The sequence below is a fragment of the Ambystoma mexicanum genome, chromosome 12 (genome assembly GCF_040938575.1).
Source record: "Ambystoma mexicanum isolate Mex_15411 chromosome 12, UKY_AmexF1_1, whole genome shotgun sequence".
Taxonomy (NCBI): domain Eukaryota; kingdom Metazoa; phylum Chordata; class Amphibia; order Caudata; family Ambystomatidae; genus Ambystoma; species Ambystoma mexicanum.
Window position 1 is genome coordinate 1219364328 of NC_090936.1, and position 21486 is coordinate 1219385813.

A 21486-nucleotide genomic window follows, 5' to 3' on the forward strand; every position below is an offset into this window, starting at 1 on the left:
CACTGTCCGAGTTCTTTAGATTTTTCACAGATCCATGGGTTCAGGGCCGCTTTCGCTTGTTAAAGAGCCTTGCTCGATGTTGAGTTGCGACAACGATGTGCGTTCTTTCGTGGCATCTGTTCTGTTTTCCTTACTACACGTGTTCATATCATCTGGCTTTGTTAGAGTCCTGGATGAGTCGAGACTCGCAGTGTCAATGAAAACATCATCCAGATGAGCATCAATTGCTTCTGCATTAGGCACTGCTGATAATGTAGATACTTTCAATTGCCTTTTTTAAAAAAATAGTTTTCCTGTCGTCAAAGTGTTTCCAACTTCGGTTTCCATATTTGTCAATCCACCTATCGGGGAGATGTTATCTCATTGCCGACTATCATTTGCATTAGTGCTTGTTATTATTCGCTGTTCCTCCGATCTTTGTCATTTGATCAAGCCTGTCGGAGAACTTAGAGCCATGTCATTTACAGGATTTGGAGAACACTCGTCTTTTTCTGGATTTGAGCCGGCTTTGACATCAGTTGTAGTCTGAGTGTTTAAGACTAACTTTATTTGGTGGGTTTTCATTATCGCTTTGCACTTAGGGGTGTGTAAGTGGACGTGCTTCAAGAGATAAAATGGGAGCGCCTGCTTGTCTGAATTGCTCGGGACTTCATGGATCAAAGGGCGTAGCCCTGCAGTCTCCCCGGAGTTACAGCCGCTCGAACTGGGTCAAGCGGGCATAAGCACCTAGATGTCAGCGATGTTATACTTCAAGTTGCCCTCAGATTAGTTACTGTTTGTTTCAGCAGATAGCAGCAGATAGCAGATCAGCTCTGGGGTCCCAATTATACACGCCTCCTGGTGGTGAGCGGGCTGGTTGTTAGGGGGCTAGCAAAAGGCAGTGGCTGTAGCTCTCACAATATCACGCCGGGCCTGCCACCTGCTTCCTGCTAACTACCAACTGTCTCACTTTGCGCTTTTTCGAGCTTTTGAGTCTGGAGAGTTGTATTAGGGGGAGCCGCCCACAGCGTTCCCAGCATTCATCGTGGGTTTAAAGGGAACGGATCTTCTTCCACACAGCGTTCCAATTGAAATGTTGCAATGTTACCAAAAAATTGCAAACCAAGTGAAAAGTAGCTGCCCTATGTCCTGCCAACTGTCTCACTTAACTCGCTTCTCATATAAGTAGTTATAGGTTTTTACTGTTACTGGAATAAGTGTTTGATTATTCACAAACATTATATTGTCCAGTTGACTGATTATGTGATTTGTACTGAGAGTCACTGTACAACTGGAAGGGTCTTCTGCCGTTGCATTACTAAATGTAATTGTGAAAGTAACCATTGATTTTCACTCCCCAAGAATAGGTGTGACCTATACTGAATGTGTATGAAAAGGTTTTGGCTTATCTAGAACTACTGTTAGGCATTCCAAATAAGGTCTATATTTTGGTCTGTGTACCTTCAAGTAGAGTGTTGTGTTGTTATAATTGTGATTTCATATAATCTGTTAGTGCTTATTTACCCCTAGATTTATCTAGGCCTACTTGTACTTGTATTTAAATCAATCCTTTAATTTTAGATGCATAGTGTTTCAGTGTTTCTTTGGACCAGTTGTATTACAATTTCATTTGTACTGGAGTTGAGTGTTAGGCACCTAAGTGCAGCCCAATGGCAGATAAATGGATACGTGTGAGGTTGCTTAGTGGTGAAGGATGGAAAGGAGATGAGAATTTGGGTGTCATAAGGGAATAAGCATTCGGAAACGATTAGTTTATAAAGGAAGTGTAAAACATGAGAATTGGGAAGCCCCGGCGAGAGCAGAGGTGCCAGTGTGGTTCTGTGTGACAATTGATGAAATACGAGGACTGCCCCTGAACTTCGTGGGTCACATCATAGATAATACTGAAAATTTTACAAGCAGGCTGTGCAATCTCTCCTCTAGTAGCTCAGCCTGGTTATCAGCCGGACGTCTGACCTCCAAAGCTCCAGCTCACAGGCTTGTGTGGTGCAAATCGCCCATTCATTCCAATATATTGTGCTATTATTTTTCAGATTCACCGACGGACAGGGAGAAAGTGAGGCACGCCGGGATGGAGGGCACGTGCCGGTGCTAGACTATATTTTATCTTTGATTGAATTACCAGATGGGAAAGGTGTGGCCGACCTGTCGCTTCCTTGGACTGCCCTCGTCGTTCTTCCTCACATAAGGTAATTAATTTATGAACTGGTTTATTTGATTAACTGTTATGTGAATTTGTATTCTATAATGTGTAGTGATTATAAAAATTCTTAGCATATATATATATATATATATATTACAATTTATTTCTGGAGCTTGTGGATCTGCTCAGATCGCATGCTCTGCATAGTCCGACATCTAGTGTTAGTTGCAGAGTATTCCAAGATTTGTTTTAGAAACTCAAACGGACGCCGACAGGTAGTGTTAGTAATACTGTCCCTAGTGGATGTGTACTGTACCCATGGTGCTTCATTCGTCGAGGTCCCTCAGATTGTTTTTTTCCGCCATCGAAGTCGGTCGCAAACGCAGAGTTCTCTTCTAGGCTGATGCCTTTAATTGGTTGAAAGTTTACTTGTGGACTCTTTATTTCCTTATTGTTCGCTTCGCTGCACGGCCAACAGACTGCTCAATGGCTTTTGGCAAACAACCTCATCATCGACGAATTGACTGATCATTGACCAGACACGGCCTGGATAGGCCTCTTCGGGCTTCTGCCCATTTTAGTAGGGAGAGAGGGGGGAGGTTCTCCATACTGACCTCTTAAGAGAATGCATATTCTGTCATCCCCTTTACTTTTTCATCACCAATCTGCCCTTGTAAAAATAATGAACAAAACTCCCTTTACATTTTGCCCTAAATGCCACCGAAAATTCCTGTGGAAGAACACGCACAGTGTGCAATTACTGTCTCCCGAGGGATCACCCCGAAAAAGTTTGCAAATCTTGTACATTTTTTCGACCTAAAACTTTAAAGGATTGGCACACCAAACGCTGGCCCGCTCACGCCATGCAGGCCAAAGCCTCCATCGATGTGACGGAAGACTCCAGCAAGGGTAGTATCGGGGTCATGAGTGGCATCGAAGGTGAGCAGGGGGCGTCGGAACCCCATGTGCGGGCCCCCAAATCCAATAAGCAGGCCATAGCACACATAAACCCAAGAACGCTCTCTCGCTCTCCGCAGCTCTGCTGCATGCTGCACCATCGGATATGCTGAGAAACCCAGCCGCGAAGAATCCAGGGGCACCGGAGTGCTGCCTTTCATCTGCAGCACCTACATGCCCCCAGAATGGTGGCCATGGTTGCCGTAGCAACCTCCCACAAATTGCTGTGAACAAAGAGTATCACTGCCACAGCCCGGATTCCAGATTGGCTTCCCATGTCTGCCAGCCTGCCCCCTCCCGCCCTAAAGGGAGAGGAGGCTGATCGACAGGCGAAGCCGGAGCCTGAAGGCCGGGAGTTAAGGCCATTCACCCTCTCCGTAGCTCTCCGCTGCTTGCGGCTGCCTGATGGATGCCCCACTTCCTGAGGAAGCGTACCTTCAGTCAACCAAGGTAAGTGCATACAAAAGTTGTTTAGGGAGGGGTCCCTAAAGCAAAATGTGGATCGGGACATCGAGGAAAAAAAGTAAACAATATTATCCACTATGCTAAAACGAGTACTAGACATTTAAAACATTTTTTTTGTTCGAAATGGTGTGTATCCAAAACAGATATCACTATTTATAGCCTCTGAAGATACTGAAAACAATCCCTATATTGGGTTGGTTCTCAATTTAAATAAATGCATATAAATGAAAAAAGGGCTGAGAGAACCAAAATCACAAACAGAAATAGAGCAAATAGGAAATTATTTTTTTATAAAATAGAAATTAATTTTCATAATAATACAATACTCAAACAAAGATGAAAGAAGGTCAAAACATCAATGAACAATTCAGTCAGTGAGATCTAAGTTTGAAACATTGAATATACGTGTATTTAAAGTGAAAAAAGAAGGAAAGGATGGCCTGTTTTACTAATTCAACAGTACCACAATGACCAATCATTCGGTCATACACACTATATTGTTTGAGAGCAGGTCTGCCAAGATAAGTGGCTTTCCTTGTTGGCTGCTCGACGGCTCATAGTGCTTTCCACTATATATACAGCACAAACTCCAAAACTTTCCTGAAATATCAGCAGAGGCATTCGCAATGCTGGTAAAACACAGCAAGAAAGCAGGATCACCTTTGGATCCCTGTCCCCCGGACATCTACAAATCAATCCTCGCACAAGGAACGCCAGCAGAATATTACAGAAACCTTTTAAATCTATCACTAGCAACAGGAACTGTACCAAGGACCTTCAAATCAGCATATATCAATCCACTTTTAAAAAACACACGTGGTGACGTAGAAGACCTCTCCAACTACAGGCCAATTTCAAACATTCCCTACCTAGCAAAACTCCTTGAAACCTACGTATACACACTAACCCAAGAACACATAGAAAATCACCACCTGCTAGACAAAGCACAAGTCGGTTTCAGACCCGCAAGAGGAACGGAAACAGCACTACTATCCATCTGGGACGACCTAAAAACTAACGCAGACTCAAACACAACCTCAGCCCTTATTCTGCTCGACCTCTCTGCAGCCTTTGACACATTTAGCCATGACACCCCAACCAAAAGACTAGAAGACATAGGCATAACAGACACAGCACTGCTCTGGACTAAATCATTCCTTGCGGACAGAACAGAAACCGTATGGATTAAATCCTTCAGATCCACCCCACAAGTTAACGACTGTGGAGTGCCACAAGGATCCTCACTATCACCACTGTACTTCAACATCTACCAGACTCCAGTTATCCAAATCTTCAAAAAATACAACATTACATGCTACAACTACACAGATGATACTCAAATCATCTACAAATTCGAAGACACCCAAGCCGATCACTCAACCCTCGAGTGTCTCGAAGAAGTTTTCAACTGGATGAATGACAACAATCTGAAAATCAACCCAGGAAAGACAGAAATCATGATCATATCCAAAGATCAAGAGAACGAAACCGCCATCCCGTGGCCAACAGAAATGGAAACCGCACCAACACCATCTAAGGTAGTAAAAAATCCTGATGGACAACACACTAACCTTAAAACCACAAATAAAAGCAATAGTCAAACGCTTTTTCCTCCTCCACACGGCAAGAAGAATCCTACCTTTCTGCTCCTTCACGCACAAAACACTCACAATCGTCGCCCTCATCATGTCAAGAATCGACTATGCAAACGGCCTCTACCTCTGAATACCAGAATACCTCATGAAGAAAAAACTACAATGGATCCAAAATACAGAAGCCAGACTACTCCTCAAACTATCCAGAGGCGACCACATCACTCCTGCCCTAAAAACACTACACTGACTCCCAGTGAAACATTGCATCAACTTCAAAACAATGTGCATAACGCACAGGGCAATCAATGGACAAGGAGCAGAATTCCTACAAAAGAAAATAACAATCTACAAGCCAACAAGACTCCTCCGGTCAAGCAACTAAATCCACCTGGAACAAAAACCATACCTTAAGAAAAAACCTGGAGGCACCTCCTTCTACCACTTAGCCGCAAAAACCTGGAACAACATCCCAAAAGAAATAAGAAACACCAAAGATCACTTAAAATTCAGGAAATTACTAAAAACCTGGCTCTTCAACACCACAGACTCAAACTGAAAACCAATACAACAGAAAGGAAAAATGACGACTAAACTTGACAGGACACTGACAACGCCCAGAACCGACCAAGAAACTCCCACCACAACTAGACAGGTAACGCCAAGTCAAATAGAACACAAGCGACACCTATTGGGACAGAATCAACAACCCCAGCCAATCCCAGCCAACATCCTCACTCGCCCCATAATTGCTACCAGGTACCACACTGTTATAGTTATCTGAATGTTAGCAATCACCACACTCTAACCTAGTTGTGGATGTTAGCAGGCATGAGTGGAAAGGGAAGGCAGGTAAGGTTACGAAGGAAGTTGATGGAAGTGGAGGCCAGATGTGAAAGGGACGGCGAGTACCGGACAAGCCCAGATCAGGACAGAGGTGCAGAAATGCTCCCACACCCCATCTGGGGAGATTATGCAAATCCAGTGCCTCACTTAGAGACAGAAATGCCAACTAAACAATCCACTAACAATTTCCCCCTTTGCATACACCTCTCAAACTCCAAACCAAACACAAACCTACAGCACAACAAACCGCACAAACTTCACTACACTTCAACAACAAAACAAAAAACACACATAGACTCACACAACACCAACAGTACACGACTACCGGCCGCAAAAAACCCAGGCCCAGCCAACGGACCCACCGGGCTGAGGCCTCCAACAGCACATCACAGCCCTCTTGCACCTTTCCAGCCTCCTCCCACTAACTCACCCTCGCTTTCCCCTCTTTCAGAGCCGCCAGAGAGCCAGGAGACCACTCCGGTGGTGATAGTGCGCGGTACAAATGTCCTTTAACATTAACATATATACCAAACTCCTGTTCTGCAGTATAACCCACGAGCTATAGCCAAACGCCTGAGAGCACGGACCTGCCATCAGTACCCATCAGAACCCCCTTCAATTCTGGTAAGGAACGCTTGCTTGTGCTCTCGCTCCAAGCGCCCTCAATGTACTCAGCATCCGGTAAAAAGAGACACCGACCCACCGACCGCTTACAGTCAGACACCATAGACCAGCTGAGTCTGAACGTTGACCAACATACACCGAACTCTGAGATTACGGACATGCAGGTGGCCAATGCCTCTAACCGTGAGATAGCTAAAACATCTCTTAATAGGCCAGTTGCCAGTGGCACTATTACACTGTTGAATCAAAGCATACCATTGCATGACTTGCTATGCCGATGCCTCCCAATGCTATCCAGTCTGTGCCATATACGATGATTATTGATCTGCCCATGTGTATTACTGCGCAGCCTGGCCTGCCCTTGCCCAATGTGATTAATATGGTCCGGCCCATGCCCAATGTGATTCATGTTGACATGCCTACGTGTAATACTGCGCAGCCTGACCGGCCCTTGCCTTGCACCCTCAATGCTCACCTGCAGATGCCTAATGTAATCCATGTACACCTTCCTATGCCTAACCCTGTGACTACTGACCTGCCGGTGTTAAAACTTGATAGCTCTGTACCTAGTCCCTCAAATAGGGCCTTACCTGTTGCTCCTCTTAAATGTGCCCTCATCACTGCTCGCTCCCTCCCTGCGCATGCACTTTATGTCCATGATCTCATTCTAAGCTGTGACACTGACCTACTAATGATCAGTGAAACCTGGCTCACGGAAGCCTCTGTCCCAGCACTTGCCATCCCTCCCAGGATACAATATCTTTAGACAGGACCGCCCTCTTCAGAAAAGTGGAGGGGTAGCCCTGATTGCAAAAGATTCCATTGCCAGAGGACAGATAGAAGGGGTTCTTGGCCATAACTGTGACTATCTCCCTCTTAAAGTTAAGGTCTCCGCTAACTGTACCATTGCACTCCATATTATCTATAGACCACCAGGGCAGTATCAGACTTCCAGGATGCTCTGATACGTGCTCTGTCGGATAATCTGAAGAAAACTCCCCAATCCATTCTCCTAGCAGACCTGAATATAGGTTTCAATGACCCTAATGATACCCAGGCAGCCTCCCTCAGTAAAGCACTATCCACCTTAGGGTTTACTCAGTCCATCAGGGAACCCACCCATGGTAAGGGGCGCACCCTTGACTGGGATGCCCATCACAACCATTCCATTAGAGTTACTGACATCTCCCCTATCCCTTGGTTGGATCACCACTCCATTCTGTTTGAACTCAATGGGCCTCATTACGAGTCCGGCGGCAACCGAGCCGGAAAAACCGGCAGGTTACCGCCGGACTCGTATTACCATTCTGCCTCAGTGATTCCTGGAATTACCGGGGCATTACGACCCGGGAATTCCAGAGGCAGAATTGTGTAAGTCCCCATTCCATGGAGTCCCATAGGACTCCATGGGGTTGGGGACAATGGAAACACTGGTTCAGTCTATGACGGAGCCAGTGTTTCCATTTCCGCCTGCATGTGGGTTGTGTTAAACCCGCCAGGTCAGACCTGGTGGGAGTGACACCTCCCGCCAGCCGGTCCGGAAAGAACGGTGGTGGCGGTTTTACCACCACTGTTTTTTCTGTGCCGGCTGACTCACAATGAGGCCCAATTTCTCTAGGGACCAAGTCAAACAAACCCCCCTCCCTTCAGCACTGGCCAGAAGCGCCCGGCAACTAACTAAAGAAAGGCTCACACCCTACCTGTTATTACTTGCCCTCAGGTCTCCGTCTCCAGTGACCCAGAAATTCTTGCCAATCTGTTCAAAACAGTCATCTCTCAGGCTGTTGACGTCACCTTGAAAAAAGCCAAGCGGTCCAAACATTCTAACGCCTGGTTCTCCAAAGAACTACTCGATCTTAGGGCTAAGAAAAGGACAGCGCTCTCCCTAATGACGCCTCCAAGTCAATTTTTAAGACTATATCCAAAGAATATAAAACGGCCATTATCAAAGCAAAAGCCTCCCCGTTCAACTCAAGGATAGCAAATGGAAATCGGGAACGAAGGATATTTTTGCCATCTTCAGGGAGTTGGAAACCCCCATCACTCCTCCTACAACACTCCACAAAGATGAAGATTGGTGTAATAATATCCAAACTGCTATGGCTGGACAAACTCAACATGCTCCAGAATAAAATCTTAGCCCATCAACATGCCCTTAGTCACCAGATATCCCAATCAAAGAACTGTACTCCCAGTGACTCACCCCCCCGCACCCCTACTTGCGTTCAAAGATATGAGCGGAGGTTATCGCTCTCCTTAAATCAATTAAACCTTCCTTCTGTAAAGGGGACGCATGCTCGGCTCAAGTTCTTAAAGATTGTGCCCTTCCCCTTGCTCACTTCCTCACAGCTTTCATCAATGCCTCTTTCCAGTCAGACCATGTCCCTACTGGTCTCAAGGAAGCATGAGTATGCCCCCTTCTTAAAAAGTCAACACTTGACCCAACAGTCCCAGGGAACTATAGACCCATTACGACAGTCCCTTTTCCTTTTGAAAATTCTTGACAAGGCAGCTTATCTGCAAATCCAAAATGTCCTTGAGGCCAACAACTTGCTGGGCCTCAGGCAGTCGGGATTCCGTCCAGGGCACGGCACCAAATCTGCGCTCCTAGACTTAAAAAATCAAATGTACGATTTCAGAGACACGGACAAACCCGCCCTCCTCCTGCTCCTTGATTTGTCCACGGTGTTTGATTTGGTGGATCACAATACTCTGTGTCGCCATCTCTCCATCGCCAACTTCTCCCCTGCAGCCATTGCATGGATCACCTCGTTTCTTCAGGAAAGGTTGATTAAAGTCTTCTCGGACCTGTGCCAACCCAAGCTTCATTAAATGTTGAGTCCCACAGTGTTCGTGCATCTCATCCCACCCTATACAGCCTGTTTACCACTGTTTTACTCCCAGTCTTGTGCCCTATCCCCCCTACCTACTGCTCTCCACGCGCCTCTGTGGCCTCAGCCTGGTTAAGTGTACCTCACTCTCTGCAGTTTGCTATGGCGCTCTCTATCTCTCCTATCTTATCAGATTTTTTATCTCTTATCCGTCACCTCTTACTAATTCCGACAGGAAGAAACTCAAGAGGGACATACTGGGCTCTAACCCAGGCCTTCCGATTGCAGACACCTATGTCGCTGCCTCTGCCAGAGAGACTCTTGCCAACATCTTCTTTGTCGTTCTCTCATCTGACCTACGGACTTGCCATATGATTGCTCTTCTCCCTCCTTTCTCCTCCTCAACCATCAATGGTGGCACCAGCTGGTAGGTCTTGCTTGCAATCTTCTCCACCTCCAGGGTCATCATCAATGTCTACTGCAATGCTACCATCATGGTACAGGGTCCTCAACCCAACCTTCTACTCTTTGATAGGCTCCTCCCTCGCCTTATCAACCTTCCTTCTCCTTCTGAACCAGCTCCTTCTGCATCCCTGGCTCCCTTGCCAGCTGTGCCCATCTTGGCTCCCTTTCCGCCTCGTAACCGCCCTTCTAGCCTTGCCACAGCCTCCTTGCCGCCACCCCCCACATTGACGACCTCGTCAGCCTCCTCTTTGGTGAACCTGCCACCCACTAACACAGTATCTGGGTCTCCCTTGCCCCCTGCGGCCTCTCACACTGGCTCTCTTCTCAACCACTGTGGTCCTGTCTCCCTTGCTGGCCTTGGCTCCTCCGCCCCCTTCTACCTCTGTCCCTCAGGCACTCTTGTCACTTATGGGGGGTGACCACTGTCCCCTGCTCCCCCCCCTTAAGTCTTTCACAGAGGGCAATATGCTACACATTGCCACGCTTAATGCTCGCTCAGCTGTCAAACACTCCTGTGACATTTGCAACCTCCTGGATCTTGATGTTCTTGCCCTCACTGAAACTTGGTTCAAGGATAGCTCTGTCGCTTGTTTTGACGCACTTCTCCCAGAAGGCTACACAATACTCTACCTGCCTAAACTAAACAGACCAGGTGGGGGAGTAGCAATGATCATCCCTGAGTGTATCCCTGTCTGTCATTCCCACTCAGGCCTACTCATCCTTTGAGTGCCTGGTTGGCAGGCTCTCCCTCTCTCCTAGCACTTCACTCCTGCTAACCACCTTCAATCGGCCACCTTGTCAGCCCCCACTCTTCCTTTCAGAATGGGCTGACCTGGCCTCCTCTCTCCTATCCTGTAATGACCATATCATTGTTTGTTACTGACAAGGCATGCAAGCCACTCTGAGCCTCTGTTCCTCTCAAAATGGCTGAAGCATTGGAATTGAATACATTCCCAAAAAAGTGGTTGCTGAGAGACCGGAAAGGTTCGCCAAAATGATTTGAATTTTTACTTTTGAGTGATGTGCAGATATATTGTGAAACATGAATACATTTTGGATCTACCAGTCTTTAGGTCACATACATTTGTGGTGCTTCTCATCTGATTTCAAGCCGTTAAATCTATATTTTCTTACAGGCCCCTGGGGAAGGAAATCATAATGCCACGACTCGTAAGTTTCATAGACTCACTCTTTGCCTCTTTGGACCAAGGGACCGTCAGCAAAGGTAAGGTTGCCCCGGGGCAGGTTTGAACATATGGTCATTATGTAATGTGTGTAAAATAAACGTTGAAACATAAATTTGTGTTTGGTTTGCTTGATAAATGAAAGTGTGCTCAATTAATGAAGCCATGTGGCGCATCACTTCTTCTGGTTTTCACCCTTGCTTGAAATCTGTTTTGTTTTATTTGTCTGTGAAATTATTATAAAAGGAGGTAAACCTCCACTGGGATCCAGCCTTGCACCAGTGTGATATTTTGTGAGGTTGTTTTGTGATGCCTCCTATGGCAGATCCCATAGGACACGTGACACCGAAGCAAGGTTCAAATCCGATTTGCTGTTGTCAGATGGGTAATGGAATAAACACCTGAGGGGTCCTCTGTCTCCGTAAGCGCCTCTGGCCCCTTGGATATCTCTAGGGTTTCCCAAGGCTGCCTTTGGAGATTTTAGAGCCTAGGTGCACACCCATCTACGGGCTCTCTCCGATTCAGCGGCACTTCGCGGTTTCAGCGCATCACAAACCGCACTGATGCAGATCGAATATCTCCGGTTGGACTTTCCTTGCTCCCTCGGTCTTGGAATCTGGTGAAGGGACTCTGGATCAGCATTTTCTGCTTCTGGAGTGTCCTTGTGACGCTCCTGGAGCTTTTGGCTGGATTCGTTTTGCGGCAGACGTTGCTCATGGTTATGGACACTTGACCCCTGGCATTGGGCTTCTGCAGCAATGGAGAGGCACAGCAAGTCAGGGATTGTGCCAAAGTCTAGTTCGTCTCTGGGTTAGTTGGTCCCACTAACCCAAGGGAAGAAGTAGTCCCTTCTGGAGATTCTCTGTCGATTTAAATAAATAAATAAATAAATAAATAAATAAATAAAGTTCAGCGCAGCAGCAGGCTTCACCTGTACTTCGAGGTCTTGGAGGTTGCAGCGGGCTTCTCCTCACGATTTCTGCTTCAGATGTTTCTTCCAGTGGCCGACTCTGCCTCTAGTCCCAAAACCCTTGCTTTTTAAGCAAGATTTCCCATACATGCACAGCCTAGGCTTTCCACCACACAGCATGGTGGCTGTCCTGGCAGGACAGCCAGCCAGTGAATCAGGACTGGTTTCGTTCAGGCACTCCTAGAGATAAAGGATGGGGGAGATTTGGGACCCTCCCTCACATCCTGTCTTTCCAGACTGTTGAGACAGATTTCTGAACTCTGACCTGGTGGGCAGATGGTCAGAAGGCCAGGCTAGTTTCTTGGAACAGGGTAACGTCTGGACAAGCCAGACCAATCAAGGTATCTATGGTAGGCGGTCAAGATTAAGTCTCAGAAGGGGTGAGGGTGACTGAAAGACCTCAATGAGCACACAGAGTAAGGACACTTACAAAATACTCCCAGACAGGTGTATATATCAAAAATATAAACACATTTATTACAAGGCCTTTGTAACTCAACACAAGGTAAAAGAATCACAGCAATCTTACTAAACCAACACAATCAATACAAGATATATAAAAGACCATTGGGGTTTAACGGCTTAAAAGCACGACATAAGTTCACAACCTAGAGGGGAAGGAAAATAGGCAGTGCAGATAGTCTTTAGGCCCCTTCGACATCGACAACACGCCCAATTAAGAGGCAGTGCAATCCCTAAGAAGAGGGGAGCCTTGTGCTCAATACAAGCTCACGCAGTTGTTCCAATGGGCAAAACGGGGTCTCTTCAGGGGTCTCTAGCAGCTCAGGAAGGTGGATGAGGCGATGAAGAATAAGTTCCCACTATTCAGGGAGGACCTCCATTTGAAGGCAGAGGCAGTTCCAGAGGGCAGGATGGAGTCGCTAGTTTGCACTAGCAGTGGAAAGGAGAGGGACCCCCAGGGGCCACTCATGCATAATAATGGCTGGAGGTGCTAGGGGCCACCGGTTAGGGTTACTCACCGGCCCCAACCGCACTCCGGACCAAACTTCGCAGTCGAGTCCACTTCGGTTGCGGGTTCTACTGCGGCAGTATGACTGCTCTGCGGCTTTCAGTTCCAAAGATAGTGAGGATTCCCAAACGGGACAGTGGCGATTTCTCCGCTCCGGGTGGGTGAATCGCCCTAGTTTCACTGCAGCAGGCTTCAGGGGCAAGAGGGTCACAAATGCAGCGCACCTGCAAAGGTAGTTGCCGCGGCAGGGCAACACGGTAACCGCGTCTACATCGGTCCTGGCGCACTCGTCTCACTTCAGACCTGGTAATGCCAAGTGTTCGAAATTCGGTGTGAGGGTGCCAGGGACACAGAGCTAGCAGAATACCAAGTTTCGAGGGCCGCCTCGAAACAGCGGAGACAGAGCAAAGGTGCTGCGTAAGCTGGTCAGCCCACTGACTGGCCCAGGGACACTTCCGAGAAGGCTTACTTGCAGGGTTTGTTGAAGGTGCCGAGAATAGTTGGTCCCACTATTCTAATGAGTCAAAGCGTCTTGGCAGACCTTCTAGGATGACCAGATGCAGAGGGGTCCCACGGGACGACAGCGGGCTCGGGGTGCCAAACCTTCCAGCTGGTCACCAGCGGTTCCTCGACTCAGTTTCGTAGTTTCAGGATACTTGGTTCCTATCCTTCTTTCAGTGAGAACTTCAGAGATCGACATGGTATGGGTGTTTTCAGCCTCCTCTTATCCAAAGTTCCGTTTGCGCCAAAACGGAGAGGATCAATGGGAGATCTGCTCACAAACACACACTCCACACATGGACCAATCATGGACCACAGTGGTCCCAGGCATTCACAGTACTCCAGACTCTCTGGCTCCCAGGATGTGTATTGGGGACAGACACCCCAGCCCACATCCTGGAGGCACACACACAAGGCATGCAGAAGCTTGAGGTTTCACAGGAAACTGCATGTCCAAATAAGGACTGACCCGGGTCGGCTCGACCCGGGGAAGGCAAAGGGGCAGGATGGCCAAAGGACAGGACAAAGAACATGGTGGCATGGCCATTTTGGAGCCAGGCCACCTGTTCATGCCAAATGCGGTTAACACGGTTTAAATGGAAGGAAAGGATTAAAATGACATGAACAGATAAGCTGCCACCAGTCCTGTCCATGACACATCTGCACATCTCCAAAAAAGTTCTACGAGAGCATCTAGGGTCATTGTGATTGACTATGAGACCCAAATGCACTGTACTGTAAGGTACATTGTGCACTTGTTGCAGAAAAGTTGCAACATTAGAAAAGGACTAAAGGAAACAGTCTCCCAGTACTGACTGTCTTAAGGGCATGTCAGTTTCCTCATTAAAAGTGAGCGAAAGCCCAGAGGAGTGCAGCAGAAGGCTGGGCTCCTCTGGTAAAGTCAGTCTATGGTGTCTAAACAGCAGCAAAAAGTTTGGGGGTGTACAACTGGAGGGAAAATTACACATAAAATGAAATCTTTCCTAAAAACACTGGAGCCAGGGGCATGCTTCAGGTCGCAACGTACAGAGTAAAAGCCAAGAAAGACCTCCCAAACAGAAATTGGTGAAAAAAGATGGGAGAGCGGGGGGGGGGGCATTTTTACAAGCTGAGGATTCAGCCTGCGGTAGAAAAGAACAATGGTAGTAAAAATCAAACCACAACCAATAGCCATTTAAAGTAGTGAGGGTAACAAAAAATGTTACATGAGAAAGTAGAATAAGGTGCTACTAGGTAACCCCCCAGCAGTCCACACAAGCTGGTGTGTGTGCTGGACCTAAAAAAGTAGAAAGCTAAGTAAGATCAGTTTCACCTTAATATTCATGGGAACAGTGGATCATCCGATAAAAGGTATTTTTAACCTTATGACAAATCCAAAGGATTTCCCAGTGACACTGCACTGAGGGTGCTGGGTGTCACTAGACAAAAAGCAGATGCCTATGGCGTTTGTCAGACTCCAAAAACAGTGAAAACATGAAATCAAAATCAGGGAAAAACGCATCAGAGACTGAGAAAAAGGTCCCACTCACTCAGGAATTAAAATTAAAAAGTCCTAATTCCAGCAAAAAAGCTGGAGGTCTCTAAGGTTGAAGGGAATTAGCACAGAAATGAAAATTCTCCCTAACACCCGGCAGACTTTCTTCCTTCTGTCGGTCCTCGACTCTTCTCAGGGCTGTCCGATAGCACAGCGAGTAGAGCGCTCGCTTTGACATCTGCGCTGAGCTTGCTAATGCATGTTTGAATCCCGGCAGGGCCAAACCCAGCCTTTCATCCTTTCGAGGTCGATAAATGAGCACCACACACCGTGGGTAATAATAAGCAGCGCTCAGATACCTGGGTTCGTAGTGCTATATAAATGCTAAATTATTATTATTATTTATATACCACTATGGTACTGAGACGAGGAAGAGACACCTTAGAACATGCATCACTCCTTTATTCACTCAGACGCACACAAACACCACTCTGGTGCTGGAACGAGGAAGAGGGATTCAGAGAATCAAAATCTTTGTGTAATTGAAGAATATTGCCTGCGCCTGAAGCAAAGGGGTGGTATAAATGGCCCACTCAGATGAGGTAAGGAGTTTGAGTTGGAATTAGACTTGGAGATCACTTGTAGAACGCTTGCAGACGGAGAGAGGCTGCAGGTGAAGGTAGGGAGATGTGTGTCTGAAGTGCTGAGGAGCTGCAGAGTCATTGCAGCGGAAGCAGATTGTTGCAGGTGTTTTCGGAAGGTCTCCAGTGGCAGGGTAGGGCTGCTACCCTCCTGGAGTTAATGGGACACCCTCTCCAGTAACCTGAGGTGGTGGAAACCCTGGAAGAGAGGCGTGCCGTGCCGGCAACAGCGACAGCCATGAAGAGCCGACCGAAGCGGAAGAGAGCACACAGACGGTGTACCCGGTGAGTCAAGACAGACTGAATGACTCCAGGATGTTGTGGTGCGTGCTGCGTGGTGAATGCAGGTCGGAGCGCTCGCGAGTCAGCGAAGGACAGCAGAGGCAATGTGATTGCCTGTCCAAATGTTAAGTACAGATAATTGAGAACTAAGATGACGTGAAGGTTGAAATTAATGAATTAAGCGGTTTATGAATACCGAAATGTTCTGCAATTGAAAAGGCCAAGGACCGGCCAGAAAAGCAGTGAACTTTAAAGCGCATAATGAGCCTGTGAACACGGTGCAAATTCCCAGCAGGAAAGTGAACTGGGAATTTGCAGCTATCTGCAAGTGAATGGTGACAAACAAGTATTGAAAAAGGACTGCAAGAATATAAGTCCAATACCATCTACTGAGCTGAGGCAGTGTAACTGTGGAAGAGAATCCAATAACGTGTCAGTTGCGTCACCTGTATTGGATGGACTGTGCGGTCTGACAACTGCGCCTAGACCGAATACACCCAACTAAAAAGAAGCCACTCAACTCCTCTATAAACTTATGGTTGACTGTCAAGAAAAGATTGTATATTGTGAACTGAAAAGATCTGGCCTTTGTGCGATTGGTGAAAGACACAGAAGCCTGAAAGCTGGGACGAATCCAGAGGATTTGTTTGTTTATTTATAGGGTGCCAGAAAACCCTTGGGTAGCTGGGCGCACAGAATAACAAGAATGCTTAGAACTTGGTTACAGGTTGCATATTATAGGTTGTTGGTAACATAAATTGTATACAGTAATTACATTATGTACATTCATTACATGTAAGGGTGGAAAGGTAACAAATTATATACAGTAAATACATTATGTACATTTTACATGTAGAGTGGAGGGGTACGTTTGTCATCAGATCATAATGCTCAGGGTCACCGGTTTCAGAGGTGGTTGCATCGAAGCCAGGTGCGGGTATGGTGCTTGGAGCTGTTGTAGGGCTGGTCCCTTCTTAGTTCAACTGGTAGGGCATTCCAGTACTGGGCTGCTTGGACAGGGAAGCTATTACCTCCTGTTTTTTTTAGTCGGCATCTAGGGGTTTGGAGGCAGAAAGAGTTGGCTTTTCTGGTTGGTCGTGCAGTGGTTGTTCTTATTATTCTATCCCTAAGGTATATGGGGGGGGCTGCGTTGTTCAGACATTTGAATGTTAGTGTGACAATTTTGAAGGTGATCCTATCGCTAATTTTTAGCCAGTTGTATTTTCTCCGCACATTCAAGATGTGCTCTCTAGCTGGGAGGTTCAGGGCCGTTCTGAGCGTGTTGTTTTGTAGGGTTTGAAGTTTATTGATGATGTATTTATTGGTGCCTGATAAAGTGCATTGCAGTAATCCAGTTTTGAGAGGATTAGTGCATTGGCTAGGATAATGCAGCTAGCTGGTGAGGGGAAGGGTCTGCATGCTTTAATATGTTTACCGGTATAGGCTGTGGATGAGGCCAGGGAGTTCATTTGTTTCCTTAGGGACAAAGTGGAGACCAAATAGAAACCGAGGGTTTTCACCTCTTTGGCGACGTGGATTATATTGCCATCGATATTGAAGGCGCTGTAGTTGGAATCGAGTTTTTTTAGGTTGTTGGGTGAGCCTAGAATGAGGATCTCCGTTTTTTCGTCATTTAGGCAGAGGCCATGGGTTGCCATCCATGCCTGAATGAGGGTGTACATTTTGTTTACTAAAGCTCTAGCCGTAGTGAAATTGCAAAAAGGGGGATGAGGATCTGGGTGTGGTCTGCATAATTTGTGTAGGTTACACCCAGTCTGTCCAATTTGTCGAATATTGGTTTAGTAAAGATATTATACATCGTTGGCGAGACACAAGAGCCCTGTGGGACTCCACATGTTGTCTGGATAGGGTCTGCAGAGTCTAAGGTGGGGAAGACTCGCATGCTTCTGTTGTCGAGAAAGGATTGGATCCAGGCTATGAGTTCACTTGAGAAGTGGGTGGCTGACGCTAGGTGTGAGTACTGCGTGGTCCACTAGGTCAAAAGCCGCCGACAGATCAAGGAGTAGCAGCATTTCATTTATCGTTGAGCTCGTCAATTTGGGCTTTGAGTTCTATAAGGGCGGTCTCAGCTCGTGTTGTGAAAACAGTGAGACACTTAAAAGCTTGGGGAAGGGAATCCCTTTTGTTTGAAAGTGAACTTTCTGGAATCGCCCCTTTTCCAATCAAGAGGTGCAAGAAGGTCTGAACCTTTGTTTGAGCCCTTTTCAGTTGATGCTGACATCCCTACACAGTTTGAATAAATAGATGTGAGGGCAAGTATAGGTGTTGGACTTGAACAGACATTTACTTTGGGCTTCCCGACACAGACTATTAGTTTCAGTTAGGTAGAGAAATCCCACCTTAGCATAGGATGAGTTAGGCCGTAGGTTAAGTGTGTAGCCCAAGCCTTCTCCAGTTGTCTGTGTCTACTTCCGGATGCCTTCACAACTCCAATGCAGTAGTTTCACCTTATAGGTCTGCAGCTTATAATAACCCAAACTGAAAAGGTAGACATATCCCAGCCTAGATAGAAAACACATGCTCTAGTATTGATACATGAGACTGCTTGGAAACAATGTGTAAGGACCACATGCCACAGCATAGATTGGGGGATGGAGGCATGGATTTGAAGTTACACGCAAGGTGCAGCTATTCAAACAGAGGCTGAGATTAGACGAGGGCCATGGTTTTCAAGCAGTGTTGCCCCCAGTAAGCAAATAAATATATTACTTTGTGGTGTTCTTTATGTCACTGCTCACTGTCACTGCTCACTATTACTATATAGGAAATAGACAATTAAATCATGATGCTGGCATTTTTGAGGAATGCAGTGTTAGGTAAGATTTGCATGAATGTGGTGAATCTTCCTGACCTCTGGCAACCCCAGAATGTTTTGCTTGGACTTGGTATTTATTTTGCCTTTTCCCTAGGTGAGTGGGAATCCCCCGTCCCCCTCTCACCTAGTCTTTTACTCTTTTTATGGGTGAGCTTTTTATGTCTCTCCATAGTTTGTGATTGGAGTTATAGTTCCCTATAACCTTTGGGCTTTAGCTGGGATGCCCCTTTGTGCTTCACGTGTTCATTTTGCTTATTACCTCTTGGGTGAAATACTGTTCCCAAGAAGGAAAGTGGGATTCCCATCCCCTTTACATTTATTTTAGTGAGCCAGCACATCCCACCTTGTGTGGAGTGCTCGGGGATACAATGTATCGCCTTGCTTACTTACTTGCTAACATTTCTGTTGCAATGACAACTTAACTTTGAATGGCTGGTGGCAGTGAAACTTTAGACTTAGTCATTATTCTCCAGCATGGGTCTGGCATGGATTAACATGATCATGAATATTCCAAGTCGTCGGGCTGGGAATCTTCGGTAAAGAAAAATTCAAATTCATTTTCATTTCTGAACTGTCATTTTCCTAACAACCAATCACTGGTCTCTGGGTCATACTGCCCCCAGCCAATGACTGCCCTCTACCTAAGCCCCTCCTCTGGCAGTCATGTTCAGATTTTTACTGCACGTTCAAGTGTTGGCAGTCCTTGTGCTTGGCTCTTGAGCTTTTACTGGGTTTTGCACTTTTTGAAAGAGTTTACTCTATTTTTTCCATCAATCGAGCTTCGTTCTCCATCGATCTAGCTTCTGATGAACGGGGACCCTCAAGGGCAGATTTAGTCAACTTTCTTCGTGGAGGATTCCAGAAGTTACTTCCAGGCCTACGCCGCGTGGACATGTCGGAGATGAAGGATTCGGCTCCCCTTTTCAAGATTTGTTCTGACTGCGACTTACGGAATGTCTTCTCGGATGAAAAGCAGTCCAAGTGTCTCTACTGACTGTACCCTGACCCAACGCACGTGGAGGAGGACTGTGCGTTTTGTCAGGAGATGGTGCCCTGCACGCTGAAGGATCTGCATCTGCGGCTCAAGGAGTGGCTACAGGCCAAAGCCCCTGCTCTAGGTTGGTCCCAGCAACATGCCTCCCCTGCTACCAAGAAAACTGAGCGGTCTTCTATGACCTTTGTGGGCGCCCCGCCCACGGGGGCCCAACAAAAGGCCAAGCACTGCAAGTACACTGTCAACGGCAACACCGTTGCGACTGGCTCCTCGGCAGCCAGGGTTTCCTGCGGCTTCGGTCACCAGCCAACGCTCGGGATCTTCATCAAAGAGGAAGTCGGACCATCCGGGCAAGCTCAAGGACAAGCGCAGGACCGGCCTGCCGGAGAAGGCCAAGGGGGGCAGGACGCTGCCCCTGCCCCCCCCGTACCCCAAAAAAGCAGAAGTCTGCGGGTCCGACCAAGGCCGTGAAGGCCCAGGAGCATATGACGAAGGCCCAACCATCTATCGAGAGGGTGGTGGCGTCCCTCGCGCAGGCCCGCAGGATGCACCCCAGAAGGCTAGAGTCTGCCAGGAGGGAGTCTTCTTTTCAGCCCATAAAGACGACACTGGAGAAGATGCCAGTCATTTCACTGAAACCAACTCCCCTGGTCGCAGAGAAATGGGGGGAGGCCAGGTAGTCCTCCAGGGCACAGTTATCTCCTCCTCAGAGGAGGAGGAGCTTACCGGCCTCCAGACCATCCAGGAGGAACAGTGTGTCGAGGGTAGGCCCTACGGCGAGGATTCCGACGAGGACGACGACGAGGAGACCGACTAGGAACAGCTGGGCGTTGGGGGCCTGGGCAACCAACCTACGCCACTGTCACCGGCTCTGCGTTCTCCTCCGTCACCACAGCCGCCTCAACAGCCATCTGGAGATATCTCGGCAGACATTCTCTGTTTTGCTTACTCTGGTCTCAGAGATCCAGACAAGGATGCCTGTTTCACCCACGGCCCCCGAGACCGACTGGGTAACCACCTACCAAGAAGAGGAAAGTTCACCCTCCACCTCCTTGCCACCCTTCGCACCCATCTCCCCTCCCCGAGGGATGAGACTGATCCTGACACGGCGATGACGGGCATGGACGACAGCGGGTTGGGGGACCTCCTGTCTCCACCTCCCAGATCTTTGCCTCCTGATGAGATCGGCTCGTTTCACGCCATGATCTCCAGGGCTTTGGAGCTCTTCCAGCTTGTCCCTGAGGGGAAGGTTTCCTATACCAGTGCTGCAAGGCCAAGAGGAAGACCTTCCCGTCGGTCCCACTCCTGGATTACATTTGGGACGAGGGGTTGGCCCTCATGAAGGACTCATGGACAGGCTGGGAGAAGAGGGACTGTTACGAGAAGTACTACAGGGTGCCGGACCCAACCGTCGCTGGACTCTATGCTTTTGGCAGCAGCCAAGAAGTCGTCTTTGTGCTCCTCCTCTTCGGCGGCCTCCACACCCCTCCTGGACAGTGAGGGGAAGAAGTTGGATGCCATGGGGCGACAAGTTATATCATCGGCGGCGACAACCATCAAGGCTGCCAACGCTCTCGCCATTGTGGCCTGCTAAAACCGGGAGCTGTGGTTCAACATCTGTCCCCTCCTGCACTTCCTTCCCGACGACAAGAGGTCGGAATCTTTGGAGATCCTGCAGGAAGACGAGGTGGCGTCGGGCCACGCCATCACG

The 21486-nt window shown here is 47.6% G+C and overlaps 1 protein-coding gene across 1 annotated transcript in view; it reads left to right on the forward strand.

Moving 5' to 3' along the window:
* UTP20 (UTP20 small subunit processome component) overlaps nt 1-21486 on the forward strand; it is a 1390303-nt gene that overhangs the window by 307382 nt on the left and 1061435 nt on the right. Inside the window, exons 13-14 of the mRNA XM_069629877.1 lie at nt 2034-2189; nt 11060-11148. Of these exons, the coding sequence (XP_069485978.1) occupies nt 2034-2189; nt 11060-11148 (245 nt within the window). The remainder of the gene's footprint in view (nt 1-2033; nt 2190-11059; nt 11149-21486) is intronic.